The 24,807-nt window shown below is 54.9% G+C and overlaps 1 protein-coding gene across 7 annotated transcripts in view; it reads right to left on the reverse strand.

Moving 5' to 3' along the window:
* LOC129022957 (calcineurin-binding protein cabin-1) overlaps window positions 1–24,807 on the reverse strand; it is a 169,510-nt gene that overhangs the window by 21,465 nt on the left and 123,238 nt on the right. For all 7 annotated transcript variants that reach the window (XM_054469340.2, XM_063662877.1, XM_063662876.1 and 4 more), the window contains one exon: window positions 22,234–22,347. In XM_054469340.2, the coding sequence (XP_054325315.2) occupies window positions 22,234–22,347 (114 nt within the window). The remainder of the gene's footprint in view (window positions 1–22,233; window positions 22,348–24,807) is intronic.

Consider the following 24,807-nt stretch of genomic DNA (forward strand, 5'->3'; position numbering starts at 1 on the left):
ACCAGCGCCTGCCACCCCCGCGTGCCGCCGCCCAAGCCGGCCTGGCCGCCCACCTGACGCTGAACCGGGTGCTAGCCCGCCCTGGGCATGGGGGCGCAGCACCCCGCCGCCGGCCGATTTCCTCCGCGGGGGCGCCGGGGAAACCACAGCCCACGGGCTTCCTGCTGTGCCTGGTGCGCCGAGGCGGGGGGCGGCCGCCAGAGCCCACCAGGGGAAGATTGAGCAAAACCGCCAGCAAAGTGGAGACCCAGGCGGGCAGCGGAGGCGAGGCGGTTGCGCAGCCCCAGCCCCGGCCCTAGTCCCGGCCCCCGCCCCCGCCAAGTTCCTACCCGCCGGCTCCGCCGTGGCATCTGTGCAGTGGAGCTAGGGCGGGCGCCGGGCCATGGCCGCGGAGGCTCGTTCGCTCTCTCGCTCGCGGCGGGCCGGGGCGGGGCAGGCGCGGCCGGACGGGGCGCCGGCACTCGCCTGGAAGCGGGCCCAGGAGCGCAACTGACTTTTGCCGGCCAATCCTCTCCGGTTCCCTGGACTGGCCGCTGGTGGCGGGCTGTGGACCGCTGCCGGGCAAAGCGGGTGCAGCTCTCACTGCAGGAAGCTGTGGGGCCCCAGAGAGCATGGTGTAGGGGTGGCCAGGAGTGCGGCAGGCCGGGATGGCAGTGGCCAACTGTGTGTGAGGGTTATCCCCCCTCTGCAGGCGGTGCCTATGTGAATGGCGCCCCCTGGAGTTGTGCCAGTAGTGCCCTGTGGCAGGCAGAAGTGTAGGTGTGTGGGGGAAACGACTGGCCACAGCCGAGCTGTCCTTGCTGTTACAGTTGGGCAGGGGGGCTGCAGTGAAGACCGCTGGAGTAATGTCCTCAGGGCGGAGGGCAAAAAAGAGATGCCATGCTGAGTGGGTTTTACAGCTGGAAGGGGCCTCATTTTCCGGCTAGGCTGTGAGGCCCAGAGAGAAAGCACTAGGTTTGAGGGGTAGGGTTGGGAGCAGTAGGGCTGGGCGGAAGCCAGGCAGCTCTCAGGACACCCCTTCCCCCAGTTTCAGTATTCCAAGAACAGCAACAGTACCCCATCCCCAGGACATGAGCAGCTTTGCAGAGCTCAAGGAGGGTTGCTCTCCTGCCTGGAAGCGGGTACTGTACCCTGGTACAGATGAGAAACAGGCTCAGGAGGGGAGGGCCTCACAGCGTCCGGCCATGCCCCTGGCACTCACAGCTCCAGTGTGCACACAGCATCTTCCTGATTTCCCATGAAGGCAGGCTGCACTGGGACAGTCTACCAACTCCCGGCTGCTCCTCCCACTCCAGCTAAGGGGAGGCCAAGGAAAGGCAGGGATGGGCCAACCTGCACGGGCTAGATGACAGAGATGCTGCCCCAAGCCCTGGCTTACCCACCCCCAACCCTTTGCCCCCATGAGCTTCTCTCTTATCACATAGCGCCGTTCCTCCCTCCACAGACACCCAGGGGCCTCAGACCCATTTGGCCCCTATCCTGGTGACACCTGTCCTAGTGACATCTCCTCTCTGAGCTGGCTGGTTTCCACCTGGCCTACCCCTGGGCTGGCTCCCGTAGCCAGCGTTCCGAGGCTTACTCTGTGCCCCTTCCAGGTACCCCTAGTCCAAATCAGCCCCAGGTCCAACCTGCCCCTTCAGCCTGGGTAATGTCACACTCTCTGCCCTCCTTCCTTCCCTCCAGGAGGAACTCAAGAGGCAGTGCCTCAGGATCTCCTCGAGGGATACTGCTCCCTGCCAGGTACTGGACTTGCTGCTGGGGACATAGAAGCAGGCTGGGGTACCTAGAGATCATTCACTTGCAGGGGAGCCACAATGAGCACAAGGCACCTCAAGGCTGTGTGAGGACAAGGCGGCTCCCCACCATGGTCAGGGTCTTAAGCAAGGAGTTCTAAATCTGCATGTTGCTCAAGCCACAACAGCCCCTTGCCATCTACCTACATTCATATAGTCATTTGACAGACACACATAGGGACGGGTTCAGAAAGACTGGACACTGGTGCAGTCACACAGCAATAAGGCCACTATGGCTGGGACCTGTCCCCAAGGCCCGACTGGCTCCAGAGCTAGTTGGGCCACTCTTCCCAGTTGTCCACAGGGCTGGAGCAGACACGAGGACCAAAGCGACACTCACACCTTGCACAGCTCATGACCTTACTTCATACCTTATCTACCTCCTGTAAGACCAAGTTGGATCAAAGGAAGCTGAGAACATCTGCTCATCACACCCAGGCCAGGAAGAAACTGTGTGTTGTCTGTGGTGAGTGTGTGGCTCTCTGGAAACTAGTCCCCTGCATCCCAGAGGCCTCCAGGTGCATCACGGGCAGCACCTAGCTCTCCCCAGCGTGCATGCCTTCCCACACAAAGAGTAGGGTGGATAGGTGCTCTCTCAGACACGCTGCCAAAGAAGGGATCTGCAGGCACCACTCCACCTACCAGCACAGATGAACACACTGACGCTCAGAATGGGCTGGGCAGCTTGGGGTCCCAGTGCCTGGCTATCAGCAGGAGGGAGTCCTGTGGTGGAAGAGGGGAGCTCAGGGCTTCTGTGCTAAGCCTCTGCCGAGTAAAGCCTCTAGGGAGACTTCCCTGGGAGAATGTTGCTCCCAGCTGGGCTCTGAGGCCTTGTGGGTTCCAGCTTCCTTGGTCCCCCTCCCAGCACCACATGATGCCCTGCACTCTGCCTGTATCTGTGCCAGCCCTCTCCAAAGCCCCATCAGATGGATACTGCCATGTCTGACAGTGGATACATGGATACAAAGGCCCTGAGCATGGAGGTTCCTCACTAAGCTGAGCCTTACCCTGTCACCCCCCAACCCCCCAGGAAGTGCTTGTGTGCATACCAGGAGGTCCCTGGAGTGGCATGTGATAGTGCTATGACAATCAGAGGCTGGTGAGACTGCCTGCCCTGATCCTTGAGGATTCTTTGGGCTCAAAGAGCTGCGCTTACTGGCACTGTCAGCAACCTATGCAGGAAAAGCCTGTGGGTCCTAATTACCCACAAAGCACCTGGATGTCCAGGACACAAGCCTCTGACCACTGCCGCAGAGAGAGAACTGCTTACCCACCTCAGGGCCACCCCTGAAGACCTATGAAGTTGCAGCTCTCTGCCAACTTAAGGAGCCCAGGAGACCAGGCCACCCCAGCCATGCTCACCCATAGGCCAGCAGGAGCCTGCTTAAGTGGTCACACCCTCCTTGGAAATATATGCTTAGCTTTTGGCTCACGTGGCTGGTCCAAGTAAGTACCTTCACACCCCCAACCCCAGTGGTGGTGGGCTTCTGGTCCTGCAAATCCAAGGCCCAGATCCCAGAGCTAGGCTGCTGCCAAAGGTGCTGTCGGCTGAGCTGCCCAGGGGACCTCATAGCCCCAGTGGCACCCTATAGCCATCCCTTCCACGGCCTGAGTGGGTACAGACCTGTAGATTTCTCCTGGCTCCTTTCTTTTTTTTTCTCTGCTCTGTCGCCCGGGCTGGAGTGCAGTGGTGCAATCTTGGCTCACTGCAACCTCTGTCTCCTGGGTTCAAGCAATTCTCCTGCCTCAGCCGCCCAAGTTGCTGGGATTACAGGCCCACGCCACCACGCCCAGCTAATCTTTATATTTTTAGTAGAGATGGGGTCTCACCATGTTAGCTAGGCTGGTCTCAAACTCCTAATCTCAAATGATCCACCTGCCTCAGCCTCCCAAAGTGCTGGGATTACAGGCGTGAGCCACCGTGCCTGGCCCTGGCTCCTTTCTTGCCGTGGCAAGAATGTTCCTCAGCGTTAACAGTCCCAGTTCTCAGCCTGGGAGCTTTGAAGCTTCCAGTTGGTTTAGAGGCACAAGGCCTTGCTGCTGCTTACTTGCCTCCCTGCTGTGGGACACTGGCTCTGTGTGACCTGTGTCTGGCAATTTTTCTACCTAGAGTGTGACAGCAGAGACTGCTGAACCTTACAGTTCCGAGTCAGCCAGTTTCCTCTCCTTTCCCCAACGGTCGAGACAGAGTGAAGTGTGTTTCTCCTCCCTAGACCCATAGACCCCCCCAAAAAACCATCCTGTCCAGATGCCCACAGCTCCACTTGATTCTTGCAGGCTAGAGCTTCTGCTACTCAGAAATTGTCCAGCCTGTGCTGAACTTTAGATGTCAGTGAGTCCAAATGCTCTGTGTGAGCCATGAGTGAGGACGCAGAGATGAGGAAGACAGAAATGACCTTCCTGGGTCAGCCACAGCAGGGATCGACTCAAGGATCCATGTCCCTCAGTCTGGGGCTGTCCCCATCTCAGTGGACAGCTGTGCCTGGATCACGTGCACATCCACGGGGACGGCACATGTGGCACCTGGTGTGCACAGGGCTGTTGTTGCTACCAGTGCCCTACTGAAGGGGAAAAGATGCCCCAAGATGGCTGTCCCCACAGTTCCCCATCACCAGGAGGCAGAACTGGGATCTCAGTAACCAATGCCAGGGCTCTTGTGGATGGGCAGTGACCCAGCCACAGCCTGGGGGACTGAGTGGAGGAAGGATGGGCCACTGGAGAAAGGCGAGGATGGCAGGGGCTTAGGACAGACAGGAGAATGAGGAGGGCAAGAGGTGGGTAGGCAGTGCATGCAAAGGGGGTGCATGTGGCAGTGGGTACCATATCTGGGTGAGGACCTTTGTGGAGAGAGAGGGGTTACAGGGAATCTGGGGAACAGATTGGGCAGAGAAGACTGCCAGCAGGCTCCAAGGCCTCTTGGTGTGAACTAAGGCCTGAAGTGTGATCTGGTGGAATCAAGAGCCTCCCTGAGGCAACAGGATGCTTATACTGGGCCCCTCTGAGCCCCACCCCCACCTTGCTGCCCAGGCTTCTAGAATAGCCCACTCTTTGGAAGACTGCTGAGCTGCTTCTGTTTCATCTCAGGAGGGAAGCCCGGATCTTAGAAAAGCCACATCTGACATTCATATGGAGAAAAGTAGGGCAGTCGATCCATCTTCTGACCCCTGGCCCCTAAACAATGCTGTTGTGGCTTGTGGGGATCTGGCTCCTCTGGCTGGGCTGCAAGGTAGGAAGGTCATGGGGCAGCAATGGGGGCAGGGAGAATTCCTTGGAACCAAACTGTGGTTTCAGGCCACGAATGGTGGCAGTTGCCATGGTCCGTGCCAGGTGTCCTCCCTGGATGGCCTGCACAGGATCTTTGTCAGACAGACCCCCTTTGTGCAGGGAGGGGGCCAAGCTGAACAGGTAGTGGGAACAGGCACTCTGGTGGCATGGGTTAGCCTGACCACGAGCCAGAGGTGAGGTCCTAGGCAGAGCTGGTACCTCCAAGGGCATTCGGGTTCCCAAGTAGGCTCACATCCCACTACCTCTTACTGCCTCATGACAGCTCTAGGGAGAAATCCTTCAATCCCCTGTGTTGCCTCAGAAAGGGAACAAACTTGCCCAGGCTTGCCCTACAGAGTCACCCCCAAACTAGAGGAACAAATTTGAGATGTGACCAGAAAGACTTGACCCAAGCATAGCACCCTCCATTACAGCACCAAGGCCTCCCACCCCTTATGTGAGGGAATGGGACAGGGTCCATCTGCCAAGAAGAGGGTCACTGGTTCGGACCAGCTCCCACACTGACAAGATGCTCCCACTGGAGAATAGCAGAATTTAGCCTAGGTCTAACTCCAAACCCAGCACTCTTCCACCAGCGGAGCCAGAAGTGCCTCTGATTATCTGTGGCCAAAACGTACTCTCTCAGCCACCAGGGTGTGGGGTCTTCTCAGTCCCACCTCAGCAATCTCTTGGTCTCTCTAGCCCCCTGTCCTGTCCTAGGCTTGCACTCTAAGCTATGCAGTCCACTGCTCTCAGAGCTCCCTCCAGCAGCCACAGCACTCGGGCCTCCACACCCCGAGATGGTTTCACTGCCTAGGACAGAGCTGGCCTGCTGATGGTGGTGGCAGGCAGCCCTTCAGGACTGGCCTAGTCTGCCCTCCCCACTGCTGCCTCCCTCCACCCCATGAGGGACCCTCATGCTGCAAACTGCCTCTCTTGGTTTTCCCTCCTGGAATGCCTTCTACTGAGTCTGTCTGACAATCTGGCCAACTGCAAGGTTAGTGCGGGCCTCCAGGAGAGCTCCCAAGCACACTTGCTGAGGACTGGCAGCCACCTCTTTCCTGTACCTGCAGCGCCCTGAGACTCACACAGTAGTACACTCAGGGCACCTGCTAAGAGCTGGAAGTGGTGCTCATAACCAGCCTCACAAAAAGTAAAGCTAAGGGCGGTGGGCTCCCAGCAGTTGGAGCCCTCCCTCTTACCACTGTTTCCCGAAGCACAGGTATCTCCTGTCTCCCAGGAGAGGAGTTCCTCATCTGTAGCCCTTGGGAGCCAGCCTTCCATGTCAAAGGCCTCCACAACACAGCCTCTTTTGGTGCCCCACACCCGTGAGGCAGGGCCAGGTTCCTTCCCCATCAGGCCGAGGCCTCATGTGCCTGCCTGGCTGGGCTGTATGGAGTCTGGCCCTAAGCAGAGGTATGGCCTGGAGTCCAAGGCTCCTCCACCCCTCCTCTGAATATAGCCAGGTAGGCTCTTCCCTGGAAATAAAGCTCAGAGCTAGACCTATGGTGGCCAGTTCCTGCTGTGTGCTTTCTCCAGCCTGGGGTTCCCAATAGCAGGCTCTGAGCAGTCTAAACAAATGACTCAATATCCCTATGCAGCAAGGGAGTCTGGAGAACTCTATAGTTCTCCAGTGATGTGCCCAGTGATGGGGTGGAGTCCACGGGTAAGAGCCATGAGGCTCTACCTGCTCTGACCTAACTTAATTCTAGACTATTTACTCATATTTAGAGATCAGCATTTCAAAACTTGTATTTTGAATAAATCAAATTCCTACGATTCCTTCATGTGGCCTTCTCAACTGGCCCTGATCCATCTCACCTTCTCCCCCACTGACCTCAGTGAGCCCATCTGTAGCATGTCTGCCTTTATCCATGGTCCTTTTCCCTATCACAAGTCCCCTGGACACAATGGCAGTGCTGTGTGCCAGGCAGGCCCTGGGGGCACATGGTAGTAACATGCTTTCCCAGAGTATTCTTATGTGACCCTCCCCATAACTCTAAGAGGTGGGTCTGGTCAATCCCACTTTGCAGATAAAGAAACTGAGGCTTACAAACACTGACCAGCTTGCTCAAAGCCACTCAGGTCAGGAGTGGAGCCTGAGGCTGGCTGGGGTGATCCTCACCGGGCTCACAGGTGGGTTTAGGACACCCATCACAGAGGCCCATGTGTGAGGGAGTCCTTGGTCTGCTCCTCCTGGTCCCCAGGAGCACTTGTCAGCTGCAGCCTGTCATCATGGTAACCAGGCACCAAGCTCTGCTTTTGGATTTCAATCCCAATGCAGCTCTCTCAGAAGCAACTTGGTCAAACTTTCCAAATAGGAAAAAAGTTATGTGTGGGGTTGGGGGAAAGCAGAGGGAGGAAAAAGGGAAGAGAAAGGGAAAGAGGGCAAATTTCCAAACTGAAGCCACCCCAGAAAGGAGGCTGGCCACTGACCTAAGGGTTGACTTCTCTGGGATGGCCGCTGGTGGCAGGGCAGAGGAGAGCCCACAGCCTCCGCTGGGCTCACACCCCGCCTGCTCAGGAGCCTAGGCTGCAGGGGGGTGCAGCCTGAGCGGGTGGGGCCTGGCCCTTCCTGCCTCTGCTGGAACAGCTGCCCTTTCATCTGTTTTCCATTTGGGCATGACAGAAAGGCTTCTTTTGGAAAAAGGACTGGAAAACCACTGACCTCATCCAACTGGCCCACCTTTGGAGATGGAGAAGCTAAGGTAAAAGGGGCCAAGACCAGGAAGTCACAGCAGGACTAAACTCTGAGGACAGGGCAGTGTCCACCCCAGGAGCAGGCACACAGGGAAAATCAGAGGATTATGCTGGACTTAGACCAGTTGCTATGGACTTCAGAGCCCCTCCTGCTGTCTACAAGTCCCAGCCACACCTACCGAGGCTCCTGCCACAGAGGGCAACCCTAATGACATGCACAGCAAAGGATGGGAGCCCTCAGGACTGCTTGTGCCCTTTAACCCTAGGGCTCAAAAGTCAGCCAGGGCCCTTAGAGAGTCTGGGGTAGCCCCAGGCTCTTGGCTGCCATGAGAATGAATCCATATGGCCCTGCCATAAGGACACACTCTTCTACTGGAACAACTCCAACACTGTCCATCTCTGGGCCATGGGAGGTACCACCTGGGCCCCTTGCTTGGACTTCCATGGGCAATACCCACGTGAAGTGAGCACCCAGTGCTCTGTGGGCTGAGAGGACAGTGTAGTGGTGGCACTGCCAAGTCTTCTCTCAAGAGGGAAACTTCTAACAGCAACCCCCTCTTCCTTTAGGCCCCAAGATGGGGTGCTTGTGGTCCCCGCCCCTGCCAGGTCCTGCAGCTTCTTGTGGCCACAGCCCTCCCTCAGCCTCTTCCTGCCTGCTCACACCCAGACTCTGCCTTTGCCCAGGCTTTCCTGAATGTGACTGGGCCACCTACCTGCTCAGTCTACTTTCCAAAGCCTTGCTGAAGGTCCCACACCTCCGCTTGGAAGTGTACCTCCCCCTGCAGACAGTGCACCTGGGCCCAGAGCAGTGTCCTAGGAGGACAAAACATGTAGAACAAGAAGCTCTGCCCAAGCTGAGACTGCCACACACAGCACACATGCCTGAGAAAGATGCAGCTAGGGCCAGGCGCACTGGCTCATGCCTGTAATCCCATCACTTTGGGAGGCTAAGGCAGAAGTATTGCTTGAGCCCAGGAGTTTGACACCATCCTGGGCAACATAATGAGACCTGTCCCTCAAAAAAAGATGTGTGCTGGGTGTGGTGGGGCACATCTGCAGCCCCAGCTACTTGGGAGCCCCAGCTACTTGGGCAGCAGGATCACTTGAGCATGGGAGGTCGAGATTTAGTGAGCTGTGATGACGCAAGCCACTGCACTTCAGCCTGGGTGACACAGTGAAGCCCTGTCTCAAAAAAAAAAAAAGAAAGAGGAGGGAAGGAGAGGTGGATGGAAGGAAGGAAGGGAGGAAGGGAGGGAGGCAGGGAGGCAGGGAAGCAGGGAGGGAGGGAGGCAGGGAGGGAGGGAGCAAAGGAGGGAGGGAGGCAGAGAGGCAGAGAGGCAGGGAGGCAGGGAGGGAGGGAGGCAGGGACGGAGGGAGGGAGGCAGGGAGAGAGGGACGGAGGCAGGGAGAGAGGGAGGGAGGCAGGGAGGGAGGGAGGTACTGCTGGGATACATTCCAAGAACAAACCTCTGAAAAATAACTTGCGGTGGGAAATGAAGTTCATGCTGAAAAATGCTCCTCTATTCAGGAATGTTAAACAGCGAGCTTCTGACTGAATACCCAGGGCAGCTGGGGGCAGAGGGGGCTGTGGGCTGAGGTGGTGGATGTATATACAAACACTGGCATCCCACTAGGGAAAAAATAGCAGCTGCTTCTGATAGGCTGGGCAGAAACTCCGGCATGGAGGCTGGCCCACGGGACATGGGTTCCCAGTCTGGGCTCTGCCACTTACTGGCTATATGACCTTAGGCAAGTCATGAGTGTGCTGTCTGCAGAGATTTCTGTACCTCCTAGCAAGATGGTCATGGGGATTCCGTGGGATCATGAATGCTAAGGGCTTAACAAGATCATCTTCCTCTGCCCAAGCATCCTGGCTTTGCCACAATTTTGAATCCACATCTGGAGATGAAAACTGTCTCCGGATAGCCAGAAAATAATTTATACCAGGAATGATGGTCTAAAGGCTGCTTACATTTTATTTATTTAATTATTTTTTAAAAAATTATAACTGTGAATGCAGGCGGCCTGGCTTTTGCTGTGGTCCTGTCAGGGCAGGGGCCTGGGCAACCTGTGGCCTTGTCCCCGCCACTCCTCTGTGTGTACTTCCTCCTACTGACCTCTCCTACTGGTGAGGACACACTGTAGCTTCTCAGGCAGGAAGCACCCCCTCTCCACCTGCTGCCTCTCAGGCTTGCCCCTCCCCAGACAGGGCGGCCTTCAGACCTGCTCCAGGCTGAACACGGGGGCTGTGCAAGCCGGAAGCTGTGAAGTTCCACAAAGCTTGCAGAGCCCAGGATGTGGGAAGGAAGGAGAGCTCGGGGATACATTTAGAATCCACACAAGTTTGCTAACTCTTTTAAGACTCTTAAAAACAGGACCTTTTTTCCCTGGAGAACTTGAAGTGTTTCTTTTGTTTACTCTGCTTGTGCAACTGGCCCATAGATCATCTCAGCAATGCTAAAAATAGTGCTAGTGCAGCAATTCCTACTACAGCCAAGTAGCTCATATTTCCTCAATTTAAACTTTTTTCTTTCTTTTCTGTCCTATGAGTCCCACTGTTATGTGACTGGGTTTCCTTTGATCCCCTGACAGTCCTAAGGGCTGCTGCATACCTCAGTTAATCTTAGTGATAGAGGAGGTATACAGAGAGGCCAGATGACCTGCCTAGGTCACAGCCAAGGGCAGAGCCAGAGGCAGAAGCCCAGCCCATTTCCTCACCAGCCAGGGTGGGATGTCTACAGCCACTGGTGACTTGGTATCACGGGGATACCCCAGGAAAAGCCACAATCAATCCCAATTTCTTCTGAAAACCAGATGACATGGGCGCATTAGGAGCTGAGACTACCCTTGGGGAAAGAGTGGGATAATAAGCAGCGCCCTTCCATCGTAGCACGGCCTTGAGTGGCATCTCTACTGTGTTGCGTCCATCCTCCACTGAGGACACTGCTTGCCCTCAGAGGCATCCTAGCGCTCTGTCCATTGGAGGACAGACATACGCATGCACTCAGACCCAGGGCCACATGCCTGGCACACCAGGCAGAGACACACGGGACGACAGATCTGAGCATCAGAGTGCCAGCGCTGAGCACCGGGTCCCCCAAGCCCACCTCCTCGGCCCTCTTGTACTCCGCTTCCCCTCATCCCGTCAGTCCACAGGCAGTCTGGGTCCTGGCTCAGAACACCTAAATCCTGGCTCAGGTGCGAACTTGCTGTGTGCCTGTCTCGGTTTCTTAATTTGCGAGGCAGGGACAATGGCACTACCTACATCTCACGAATTATGAGAATTCAACAAGCCATTGTATGTAGAAGTGCCAAACACAGCACTTTGGAGCCCTGAGGAATGGAGGGTTGACAGTGCTCCTGCTGCCTCTGCCCCAGCCCCAGCCCCAGCCCCAGCCCAGCCCCTCCAGTGCATTCAGGGCAGCTAGTGCAACACCTGGAAGACGCTCCTCAATTCAGCCCTCCTTCCTTTGTGGGAAAGACCAAACTCTGCACCTGGCCCAGGAAAACAGGGTCCAGTGGTGGCCAGTTGGCCACCCACCCCTGTGTATAGCATGCAACTCTGCGAGGCCCTCCCTGATGTACATGCGGCACCGTCTGTGCCCCACACTGTGCCTCATGCTGCACCCTCTGCTCAGAAGCCTGGCCCTGCTCTGTCCTTCACAGGCATGTCCTCCAACGTCACTCTCCTGTCATTCTCACACTGTCTGCTCACTTAGGTGATGGGGTCTGTGCTCCAGGAGGGGCAGGCCTGTCTCCAAAAGCACATGTGCAAAAGTGACTCCCATAGGGGCTCAGGCAGGATGAAACACTAGCCTGGGCAGGGCTGGGGATAAGCCTGGGGAAGGTTGGGCTGTGCAGTCACATTGAGCACAGCAACACCGAGCACAGCAACACCTGGCAGGAAAGCCCTGACTGGAAATGGCCTCCACCAACAGTCTGAACAGGCCGAGGATGGCCTTGAGGGAGAGGTGGGCAGGAGGGGCAACAGAGTGCCAGGTGAGGCCCCAAAGAGGGAAGTCAAAATGTGGAGGAGATTTACTTGTGGTTTCTACAAATTGGGGCCAGTGCAGCCCAGCTGCCCCTGTGCCCATGATCTTCCCATCTACCACAGGCCTTCTCAAAACACACTGTGAGCTCTGGGTTCCATGGCTGCTGGATCATGTGCTCTGTTTACCTGATCATCTCCCCTAGGGACCTGGGCACCCCTTGAGAGTGGGCCTCTCTAATGGCTTAGTGGAAGATGACATGCACCATCAGGTGACCAAGGGCTGGGCAGAATGCTTCACCACCAGGAGGTCTCAGCCCTGCTCTCTGATGGTGAAAGCAAGGGAGGGACAAGAGAGTCCACCTCCTGGAGAGGCAAGGAGGAGCAAGGATGCAGTCTGACACTCTTGCTGTCCCTCCCCATCACATGTCCACAGCAGACATCACTCCTGGAACAGAGAGCTTAGATGTGACCTCTGAATTTCCAGTGACATAGTGGCTAAGAGTGCAGGCCTTGGATTCAGACAGACCTTGAATGGCAGCCTGGCCACTTGCTAGCTTGTGATCTTGGGCCATTATTCCCTAGGCTTCTGCACCTTGTTCAAAGGGACACAATAGCACCAGGCTCCCATGGGGCCCTGGCCCACTGTGTCAGGAATACTGGCAATTGCTGCTGCAGAAGACAAGCACTTCACAAGCATCCCTTTGGCATCATTCTCTCCCGGCACCCAGAGCAGCCAACCAGTTGGGGAGTGGCACTGACCTGAGCCCCTTTTGACCACATAGCGGGCCCAGGGCCTGAAAACAGCCATAAGCACTGCTGTCCAAGGGAAGGAGCCAGGCCTCTGATGGCCCAGGGGGCAGAGGGTAGAAAAGGGCTTTGGTTTTCCCAGCCTGCAGAGCCTATTGGTAACAATTTCCCCGTCTGTACAATGAGGATAATAGTACCTAAGCCTCACAGACGTGCTATGTCACCAAAGGAGGCACCCCCCTGATCAAGCCCGCAATGAATGCTGGTCCTGCCACTGCTACTATGGCCCGCTACTCTCTGCCAGGCCCCCAACAAGGCCAGGCACAGCCAGGCCCAGCTGCTGTGGCACTGCAGGCAGGGTAGCATCCTCCATTGTCACTGCTGTCAGCCTCAAGAGCCCCATCCCAGGACAGGCCTGGAGGCTACCAAGGAAAAATGGTACAACCCAGCTAGCCAGCCAGTTGGAGCCACACCAAAAGGGCCTGGGGGCTCAGGCTAGCAGACAGTGTAGTCCCGCAACCCAAGGGAATCCCTGCTTGATGCCACAGCCTAGCACTGGTCCCCTCTCAGTCTGGAATCCCAGCCTCATCTCCTATGGTGGGGCTAGATGCCCACATCCCCCTGCCCACTGCTACCTAATTCCATCCTCCCCATCCAGCCAATGGGCCATTCAAATAACACTCCTGTCTGGGACAGCTGGGCCAATCCCAGTGTAGGAACCAGGGGGCCCCTGACTTGAGGCTGCCAGCCACAACGCATGGGCTTCCACACTACACATAGTGAAATACACACCCCTCCTCCAGCACAGACTGGTGATAGGACCATGGCCAAGTCACTTTACTTCCTAGCACCTCTTTGAAAGGTGACTACTAATCCAGGCTTGCAGGCTGGCCTGTGGACCTGAGCCCTTTTTGACCACACAGCTGGCCCAGGGCCTGACGCACAGCAGGTATTATGCTCCTTGAAGTGTGAGCAAGGGGACAAGCAGCGGTGGCATGAAAATTGGTCACAACTGGTCCTGAGAGGGGAGAAGGTGATATGGGACTGACTTGGGGGAAGGAGTGAGGCTATTACAAACCAGCTCTTCCTATCCCCATGCTCCCTGGCCCTGATGAGAGAAGGTAGGCAGGAACACCCTGTGTGGACAGTCCTGGGGCTTGTTTACCTGTTGGGGTAGAATCCAAGTATATTGGAGAAATAAAATATATGCAGTGGGGCTTTTAGTTTGAGTTTGTTGCTTAAGTAGTTTAGGTCTAGGGCTACTAGGAGGCCTAAGAAGGTAATGCTTAGGGCTGCAAGTTTTAGGTGAGGTGGAATTGTTGTTTGGGGGAGGGATGAGGGGAGAATGTTGTTGGCGATGAGGAATCCTGCGAACAGGCTTCCTATTGCGAGGCGCCTGGAGTGGTGTGGGGCACCAGGAATTGAGTGGAGACTAACATTTCTTCCCTAGGTTGTGCTTTGGTCTTCACTGATGTCTGCCTGCAACAGGCTCTGAACCTGGGGCTGACGCCTGGGGGCAGGGGCTGACCACAGGCCCACCAGGCAAGGTACCTCTCTTACAAGCCAGAGGGATGGAGAGAGAGAAGGGGCAAGTCAGGCTGGGGCTGGTCAGGGAGGTGATGCCAGATCTGGCCCTGCAACAGGAGGCAGATGTCTCAGGCACAGACCTTGGGGCCTGGCCACAGCTGGGTTCCTGGGTGACTGAGTCAGGATATACCTGTTCCCCTCGCTCTGGGGCTGCTAATTCCCAGTCATTCATCCTAGGGAATTCTTGAGGATGAGAGGAATTCAGTCACTAGGCACTCCCTGCCTGCTGAGCTAGGAGGGGTTTTGGGAGGGCAACGGCAATGCTGTCTTAGATGAGGTCCCTGCCTTGGGGTGTCCAGGTCTGCTGGGCTCCAACAGCCTCCTTCTGAACTACTGGCTCTCTCTGAGGAGAGAGGCACTGGCTGAGACCTGGCCTGGAAGGTGGGTCCACCGTACCCACCCCTAACATATACCTCGCATCTGCTCACTGGGTGCAGGGAGGGGGTTCCTCCAAGGTTACACAACCAACTGGTGGCAAGTTAAAGTACAATGGGCATGACTGATTCTTGCTGAGAGGGACAGTACCCGGGGCTTTGGAGATTTTCTCTCCTTCCCCCCAACTCTGGCAGGTGTGGGGTACCAGAAATTGGGTGGGGAGGCCCTTCCTTCCTACCAGACCACATCAAGGCCTTCAGTGAGCACTCAGGCTCCAGGGCTGGGACAGCACGGGGCATAAATGTTTTCAAGAAACAAAGACAGCTCATGATGACTGTACCTCCCATCAGTTTAAGCAACACAGTCAGGACAAACAGAACCACCTGTGGCAGCCACCAAGTAGGAGAGAACATGGCAGACCCTGGGCAGAAAAAGGGGACTGGCCACCAGTGTGCGAAGAGGCTCAGCCTCTCCAGTCACATGGGAGACACACACTGAAACCACCTGGGGTTTTTTGGCACACCCCACAGATTGGCCAAAATGAAAGTCATCTTCGGTTCTGAGTCCTGGGAGGGGGTGGGGCAAGAGCTGGTGGGAGGGCATCTGGCCTGGCTCTGCCAAAACACCTGGCAAGGTGTGGAAGCACTTGGCTGTGGGGACCTGTGTCCTGGCCTCCAACTTCCAGACATTTGTCCTGGAGACCCTGACACAGGTGAGAAAGGAGATGAGAGATAGCAGCATTCTTTTTCTAATAGTGGAAAACCAAAAGCCACCTATCTGCTGGGAAGAGGGGAGGTAGACCACCAGGACAACCAGACAGTGGAGTGCTATGCAGCAGTGACCAAGAAGAGGAAGTTTGACCACCATCCACAGGCACCAACGACTGGGCCAGGCCTCACAGAAAGAGGCCTGTGTGGTGGGTGTGACGGCTAAGGCCACCATCCACATCTCAGGCTGCTCCATTCAAGCCAGGGCAGAGCCTTGAGCTTATGGAGGCCCCAGCCAAGTGTGAGTTGGAGCTCCTCCTGCTCCCTGCTTCAGTCACATCCTAGCACTGGCCTCTAGGATCCACAGATAAGCCCCAAGGCCTCCATGCAGGCCCATCTCCAGACCTAAGGGTGATTTGTGTGGCATGCCAAGTGTGTAATGATAGCTTTCATCCACCTGTCGGGACCACTCTGCTTACGGGTAGCCCAGGCTGAGTAAGGGGTAGAGTGGCTGGGAGCTGTGCCTGCCTGTGCCCAAAATCTGTGCTCTTCTCAGTGATCTTGGGGCCTGGGGGCTGCCCACCTGAGCAGCGGCAGGAGCAGCTTTAGGGGAGACACCACACTCAGGGAGGCCACAGTAGGCCGGCACCTCCCTTCCACTCTCACACTCAGGCCACCACTGCTGCCTGCCCCACACAGCCTCAGAAGCAGGAGGCAGTACCAGCCTGGCCCTGAGCTCCCTTTGCTTCTTTCAGAGGCTGGAAACTGGGTTGAAACAAGAAAAAACCCTGCCTGCTAAAATAAGCAAACATTTTGGGGAAGGAAGGAGAACCATCTCTGTCTGGCTTGGTTACTATGGGAACGTTTCTGAATCAACTACAAGACAGGGAGAGAAGTTCACCCTGGACAAAGCAGCCTGGCTCTGGCCCATGCAGGCTTGCCTGCCCAGAGGTGTGTATGCCTGCGGGGAGAGCCCCAGAAGCTTCAGGGCACCCAGACACAAACCCTCAGCCTCCATGGTGTGGGTAGCCACCCCAGCAGCACCTACCACCTAGCTTGGTGCCTGCTTTTCTGGTCCTCTCTGCCCAGGGAAGGACAGTGTGTGGAACAGCGCGACCCGAGACATGCCATGTTCACTCCCCCTCATGTTCAACCACAGTGCTGAGCCCTGCTACACGTCCATCTGTGCTGCTGTGGGGGCCAGCCAGCCATGGGGCAGTTCCCATTTGCAAGGAGTTCCTGTCAGCAAAGCTGACATAGGAACCCAAGGTCCCACTCACTCGATCCTTAGCACCCATCCCATTCTCTGGTCCCTTAAACTCCCAGGAAGGTTCTGTCAGCAGCCCAGCCTAAGGAGTTCCCCCGAGGGTGCCTCTAATCCTAGCCTTCCTCTCCCGCCGCCCTTCTGGCTGAGCAGCACCCCACCCCGCATGGGAGGGCCCAGCTCCCTGTCCCTCCTACATGCCCTGTAGGATCTTAAGAAGGCCCCGCATGGAGACATGCAGGCAGTGCTCTACCGTCAGCCTTGAGCATCCTGTGGCCAGGGCCAAGGCTCTCCCTGACTCCTACAACATCCAGCACTGGCTGATCCAGGAGAATGAGCTTGGAGACCAACTGCTGAGGGGAAAGGGATGAATGAAATTAATCCACAAATATTCATCTGGGCACCTCCTCTGGGCCAGGCCAGGGGACTTAGGAACACAGCAACAGCACAAAGACGCACAACCCAGGAGACTGTGAGAGCAGACACTGGGCCCATACATGTGTTCACCCAAAGAGACTGGGCAGCAGCTGCAGAAAGCAAAACGACCTGACCTTCTCACATGGAAACTTCTCCAAGACTTGGTGTCATGGAAAAAGCAAAGTCGCTAAAAAGCACACACACACACTTTTTTTTTTTTTTTTTTTGACATGGAGTCTCGCTCTGTCGCCCAGGCTGGAGCGCAGTGGTGCAATCTCAGTTCACTACAACCTCCACCTCCCGAGTTGAAGGGATTCTCCTGCCTCAGCCTCCTGACTAGCTGGGACTACAGGCATGCACCACCACGCCCGGCTAATTTTTGTATTTTTAGTAGAGACGGGGTTTCGCCAGGCTGGTCTCGAACTTCTGACCTCAGGTGATCCACCCACCTCTGCCTCCCAAAGTGCTGGGATTACAGGCATGAGCCACTGCACCCAGCCACACACGCACTTTTTAAAAAGCCGCACGACACATCTGTTTTTGTACACACAGACCCAGAAAAAGATAACAGCTTGGCTGATCACAGAAGCACCTCTGAGAAGGGCACAGTGCCTGGGGATGGGCAAACAAAGGTATGTGGACTCTATGTGTCTGAACTGTTGGCAGTGAAAATGTGGTCCTATATGACTGTGATATTATGATATATATGACAGATATATATATGTTTGTTCATCCATGGTTCCTGGCTCCTAACTCCCATAGCCCTTGTTACTGTGAACAGAATCTCTCTTTTTCTGACCTTCTCCTGCCCTTCTTTCCACTTGCCCAAGACAGGACTCTAATTTGATTGTGGGCCATAAGACCTTCATTCCAGATAAGATTCCTGCCCCACATCCTGGAGGAAGGAATGCTGCAGAGAGGGCAAGAAGAATCTGAACAGACAGGCCTTGTTGGGTTTAGATCATAATCTTTTGGTCCAGTAAGATTTTGACATAGTTGTCCATGTTTCAATCATGCCTATGAAGTCTCCATAAAAGGCCAAAGAGGACAGGTTCCTGAGCTTCCAGATAACTAAATACATGGAAGTTCCTGGTGGGTGGTATGCCTGGAGAGAAACAATTACAGGAGGATAGAGCCTTCCCTGTATCCTCCTATAACATCCCTTATAATAAACTGGGAAATGTGTTTCTCTGAGTTCTGTGAGCCACTTCGGCAAATTAAACCCAAAGAGGGGGTTGTAGGAACATCAACTTGAAGCCAGTCAGTTAGACATTTCGGAGGCCCAGACTTGTGACTGGTGACTGATGTGAGGGATGTTTTGAGGACTAAGCCCTCAACCTGTGGGATCTGACACCATCTCCAGGTGTTGAAATTGAGCCTGGGCAATATAGCAAGACTCCATCTCTATAAAAAACTTAAAAATTGGCTGGGCATGGTGGTGCATGTCTGTAGTACCAGCTATCTGGCAGGCTGAGGTAGGGCCCCCAAGGGCCTAGGTGACACAGCGCGATGCTGTCTCTTAAATCCGCCCCCCATTTGGTCACAGAAGTCTTCTGTCTGTGTTGACTGTTGTGTTGGTGTGAGAACAAAGGAAAAGGGGTTTGAATTTTTCCTAAACTACAACTCTCACAATTTTCAAAAATTATCATTAAAAAATAACAGAAGTGCCCCCCACCCAAGCTCTAAGGATGACAGGCTAAGCAACACAAAGGCTAGGTAGTGTGGATGGCCCAGGACAGTGGGTTGAGAGGGATAGGGATTAGGGTGCTGATGTCCCCAGCCTCAACCTCCCTTTACCTCCTCTCAAGGGCCAGCACCCACCTGCTGCCTTTGCTTCCCACTAGACTAAGCAGTAAACCCCAGTGCAGGCTAGAAGAGAGGTGAGCCAGTCTGCTCATCCCAACCTAAAGGCTATCTACCAGAGACATGGCCCCATCCCAGCAGAGTCAGCCAAGGGCTGCCCTAAATGCTCCTTCATAAACACGTTAGTATGCAGTTTCCCCAGACTTGGGAATATGCCAGATAGACTCATGTGCTGAAAGCATTCAGGAACTGCCAAGCATTTCTTGACATACCGGACACTAGGCATAGCTCAAGGAGCACAAGTAGCCCAAACCTATCTCTAAAGAGAAGAGGTAAGAAAGCAGAGGAGGACAGAGGCCCCAAACGATGGTAAAAGCAGCAGGTCACTGGGAAGCATGGAGGAACGAACAACTGTCCTGGAAGCGGCAAAACCACCAAAACACCCAGTCTGGGCTGGGGTGGCCCTGATCTTCAGGGGCTTCCAGGTGCAGGGATGGCATTGCCTATGTGCCAGGCCTACATGAGGCTGTACCAGCCTTCCCTCCCACAGGCACACAACCTCAGACTGCTTTTCTGCAAGACTCATTGTGGAAGGTCCCAGAAACTAAGGAGGAGGTGCAGGGAGTGAGCCTAATGGGAAAGGGGCCTGGAGCATGTGGCTGCCAACTTGGATGTGCTCTGTGGGGCAGGCATCTGAGGGGCCAGCTTCCCTAGCTTTACCATTAGAAAGGCTGAGGTCTTCCCCTGTGAGGAAGACATGGAGGTTGGGTCTTTCCTTCCAATATCACTGCATAGGCTTTAAGGGCAAAGCACCAAAAGGAGAGAGGAAGAGAGGGAGGGAGGGAAACTATTTTCTTAAGTACCTGCCATGTGCCAGATCCTGTGTTAGAAATATTACCCCGGTATCTAACTTGATTCCTACAGTTACTCTTCAAGCCAGGTAAAAGAAGCCCACTTTCAAGGTGAGGAACCCAGGACAGGGAAATTGAGCAAGTTGTCTAGCTCTAACTCTAGCCTATCAACTGCAGAAAAACAGATTTTCAAAACACTGACAAAGGGCTCATTTCATTGATATATAAAGAGTTCTTATTAATCAACAGGAAAAGGACCAATAATCCACTAGAACATGAACATGAAGGACACGAAATTTGCATAGAAGTTAAAATTAACGTAATGTCACAGTCAAGGCAGTGCTTCATAGGTGAAGCACTGAGCCTTTCTGTGTATCTGTGTGTGTGTGTGTGTGTGTGTGTGTGTGTGTGTGATGTATTGTTTGTAGTAAAAAAGACTGGAACTAATCTAAGTGTCCATCAATAAGGGATGGGAGGCCAGGCACAGTGGCTCACGCCTGTAATCCCAGCACTTTGGGAGGCCAAGGAGGGTGGATCACTTGAGGCCAGGAGTTTGAGACCAGCCTGGCCAACATGGTGAAACCCTGTCTCTACTAAAAAAAAAAAAAAACAATAAAAAAAAAACAAAAATTAGCTGGGCGTGGTGGTGTGGACCCGTAGTCCCAGCTAATTGTGAGGCTGAAGCAGAATTGCTTGAACCCAGGAGGCGGAGGTTGCACTGACCCAAGATTACGCCACTGCACTCAAGTCTGGGCGACAGAGCAAGACTCTGTCTCAAAAAAAAAAAAAAAAAAAAAAAAAAGAGGGATGGGTAGGTAAACTGTGGGACATCCCTATGTTGGGAATACTATGCAGTAGCTATCAGAAAGAATGGGTGGGTTCTAACAGTATCTCCAAGAGATACTGTTAGAGACATTGTTTAGTGAAAAAATACAAGGGGCAGAAGTGTGTGCACTTTTGCCTTTTATGCACATCTATGTGCACTAGCTTGTAAATGGGCAGATGCCCTCTAGAAAGACACACATGAGACAAGAAACAGTTTCTGCTGTGGGGAGGTGGCTGTGGCCTGAGCATGCAGGTAAGAGGGCACCTCTCTTTTGCAGCAAATCCCTTGGCATCATGTAGATTGATTACCAATAACACACCTACTTGTCTATAAAATACCAAAACAGAGAGAGTGGGCAGATGCAGGGCTTTCAGGATCTCAAGCTCCTACTCTGACCCCAGAAGACCACACCCTGGGAGAGGAGGAGCCATGGATCCAGACACTCCCACCAGCTGGCTGGCTCTCAGTGGGGACCTGCCTGCCCACGTACCCTGAGAATTGGCCTGTTACACCCCTCCAGACCTGAAACCTGCTCTCCTCAGCTCCTGTTCAGGCCAACTCTGCCCTTCAGTTTCTCCATGAGTAAGAGGGAATCAAGGAAAATACAGAAGAAACCAAAGTTCAGAGGGGATGTATGACCTGCCAAAATCACCCAGCTGGGAGCTGGCCATGCTGGGAGGGGCGGTGGATAGGTAAGGACTTGGAGGTAGAGGGGAGTGAGGGGCCAGCTGTCTCCATGCAGGACAGAGGAAATGGGGGAGGGTAGATCCAGGTGGGGTATCAAGAGGAGCATATGTAGGCCTTTGGGACGAGAGGCAGGCAGGCCTAGGGGATTGGCCCTGCCCTGCTCAAGGAGTAAGTCTCCACCTCACACGGAATATCAGGGCTGAAGTGCACTAAAAGCCCAATATTGGTCACACTCTTTTTTTTTTTAAGAGGGAGTCTCACTCTGTCTCCCCGGCTGGAGTGCAATGGCGCCATCTCGGCTCACTGCAACCTCCACCTCCTGGGTTCAAGCAATTCTCCTGCCTCAGCCTCCTGAGTAGCTGGGATTACAGGTGCCTGCCACCACGCCCAGCTAATTTTTGTATTTTAGTAGAGACAGGGTTTCACCATGTTGGCCAGGCTGGTCTCGAACTCCTGACCTCAGATGATCTGCCCGCCTTGGCCTCCCAAAGTGCTGGGATTACAGGCATAAGCCACTGCGCCTAAGCCACACTTGTTTTTGTTTGTTTGTTTGTTTGTTTGAGACAGAGTCTTGCTCTGATCCCCCAGGCTGAAGTGCAATGGCATGATCTCGGCTCACCGCAACCTCCACCTCCCGGGCTCAAGCAATTCTGCCTCGGCTTCCTGAGTAGCTGGGATTACGGCGCCCGCCACCATGCCCAGCTAATTTTTGTATATTTAGTAGAGATGGGGTTTTGCCATGTTGGCCAGGCTGGTCTCGAACTCCTGACCTCAGATGATCTGCCCGCCTTGGCCTCCCAAAGTGCTGGGACTACAGGCGTGAGCCACCGCGCCCAGCCCACACTTGTTTTTGAAGCAGTCAGAATCTCCTACGTGCTTGAGACCACAGGAGGAGCTGCTCCAGCAGGAGGAGGAACCTGGGCCTGTACCCCTGTCATCACTGCCTGTGTGGCCCCAGAATACCTGGGGCTTTGGAGAACATACCAAGCTCATCCATGCCTCTCCCCACAGGAGGGGGCAGTGACTTGCCAGAAGTCGCTCAGCAATCACAGCCCCACACCGGAGTCTGGCTCACTCTCGACTGCACCACCCTGCCTGCCCTCTGAGGATGCCGCAAACCTGAAGCCCTGGGAACACCCACCTAGGGGGTCAATTCATGCGCCTTCAGTGAAAAGCAGGAGTAACAAACAGCCTTGGAAATCAACAAGGCAAAGTACTCACGTTGAAGAAATTGGTCTTGTTCCTCTCGCAGAAGAGCCCCTGTGCCGGCATGTGCTGCAGTTGTTGCCACGGGATACTGCTGCCTAGCAACACGTCGCGGGCCCACTGGAGGTTCTGGGGAAACAAGAAGTAGGTTGGAAGTGAGTGTGTGGGCTGCTCAGGGCGCCCACAGGGAAGGCAGGCGGTCCCCTCCTTCCTGGCTGCATGGCAAACCACGATGAGCAGCAGTTCCTGCAGACATCGATTCCACAGCTCCAGGCTGCTCTGGCCATGGGCTTTGATCATCAGGCTGTGGGATGCATTTTCAGAACTGATCTCTGGCCCAGCACCACTGGTTTAGGAGTGTAGTCTTTTGACTGCTCAAGGTGGAGACTGACAGACCCCTGGCCTGACCAACCCTACAAACCTGCCACATGTACCCAGTACCCGCCTTCTGTCAGGGGGCCCCCACAAGCCCAAATAGCAGCCCTGACTTATTTGTCAGGAATCAGTAGCATTCCTTATTCATGGCCAGTGGTACAGCTGCTTTAGGCTCGGAGGGCCGGGCTCTGGCCACAGTGCTTAAGTTGGTGATCTCCGGGCAAAGAGCCTCTTGGTGGAATCCAGGCCCAGGGGAGAATGGTGTAGGGTAAGAGGGTGGGTGTGGGCCTGGCTGCCTCTGCCTTCTCTGGGGCCTTCTCACTGGCCCACAGAGCAGGCCTTCCCACCAGCTGCCTGGCCAGCCACTCCTCCCTCTCTGGTCTTCACCACAGCAGCCAAGCACCTTGCACTGGCCATCTCACTCCACTTCAGGACCATGCTGTCCTACAGGAAAAGGGCTGGCAATGGGCAGAGCTGGGCTTGGCACCTGGGACTGCACAATGCCAGACCCTCTACCCTTTCCACAGCACCCACTGTCCCAGCCAATCCGTCCTCCCCTCCTGCTCAGGTCCCTTGCTCGCCTTTCCCAGCACTGGGCGCAGGCCTTCATCACCTTGCACTCCAGCTGCTCCGAAAGCCCTCTCACTTCTTGGCCTGCAAGCTTGTCCCAACTGGTCCCATTCTGCCCACTGCTGGCCAGGCTGAGCATACTGAACCGCTCCGCTAATCATCATGAGGCAAAAGTGCAACTCCAGCTCCCTGACTCACTGGCTGTGGGGCCCATGCTAGCCTGCCTATAAGCCTTTGCTCCTATGAGGGCTACCCTTCTGCCCCCACCGGGCTGCTGTAGGGACTGAGGGCTGCTCCCGAACACTGGGCAGGGAGGGCCCTGTGGCTGTGTGTAGGAGGCTCCATTCATTGTGAGCTTCCTGTCTGCTGAGGGAACCCCTGCCTGCCCCTCCCTGAGGGGAAGGACAGACAGGCAGAGGAGGGAACAACCTGGGCAGCGAAAGGGTCCTCAGACCCTGGAGGCAGGCTCCCAACTGAGAACAGAGGCCACTTTGCTCACACTCACAGAAAACAGTAAAATACCCAGTCCTGACCTTCAACTTCTGAGCTCTAGCACCCTAGGAGGAACAACCTGTAGTTTACTTTCAAGTGTCCCCAGCAGCTGGGTGCGGTGGCTCACGCCTGTAATCCCAGCACTTTGGGAGGCCGAGGCGGGTGGATCACCTGAGATTGGGAGTTCGAGACCAGCCTGACCAACATGGAGAAACCCCATCTCTACTAAAAATACAAGAATTAGCCTGGTGTGGTGGCGCACACCTCTAATCCCAGCTACTCAGGAGGCTGAGGCAGGAGAATCACTTGAACCTGGGAGGCAGAGGTTGCAGTGAGCCGAGATTATGCCACTGCACTCCAGCCTGGGTGACAGAGTGAGACTCCATCTCAAAAAACAAAAAAATAACAAAGCAAAACAAACAAAAAAACGTCCCCAGCAATGCCTGGCAGCCATGCTTTGGAAAGCCTGCTTCCCGGGCCACTCATTCAGAAGCCTCTTGAGGCTGGTTCCAAGTTCTCACATAATGCTTCCCACCTCTGCACTCCACCCCACACTATCCCAGGCCACATGCCCCTGCTCCACAGCAGGTCCAAGGAGGGAGGGTCAGCTGCAGAAAAACTGAGTACAGGGTGGGGAGAAAGGGGTGGGGCTTCAGGTATGCTTCATTAAAAGGAATAAAACCAAAGATTAGCTCAAAGATTAGTGAGTAGAGCAGGGCTCCAAGAGGAAGACTCAGGTCTCAGGAAGCCCAAGAAAGGGGCTCACAACCTGCATCAGTGCTCAGCCATGACCCACTGTGACACTTTGTTCAAAGTATTTCCCAAAGGAGATCTGAGAGGCTCAGCCCAGGCAGGTGTCCCTCCTGGTCTAATCAGCCATAGGTGGACTCAAGAAGGTGATGTGGGACACTGTATTTTTTTTTTTTTTTGGAGACAGAGTGTCACTCCGTAACCCAGGGTGGAGTATAGTGGTGTGCTCTCAGCTCACTGAAACCTCCAAGTGTTTCAAGTGATTCTCTTGCTTCAGCCTCCTGAGTAGCTGGGACTACAGGTGCCTGCCACCATGCCTGGCTAATTTTTGTATTTTTAGTAGAGATGGGGTTTCACCATGTTGCCCAGGCTGGTCTCGAACTCCTGACGTCAAGTGATCTG

Source organism: Pongo pygmaeus, chromosome 23, assembly GCF_028885625.2.
Source record: "Pongo pygmaeus isolate AG05252 chromosome 23, NHGRI_mPonPyg2-v2.0_pri, whole genome shotgun sequence".
NCBI classification, from domain to species: Eukaryota; Metazoa; Chordata; class Mammalia; order Primates; family Hominidae; genus Pongo; species Pongo pygmaeus.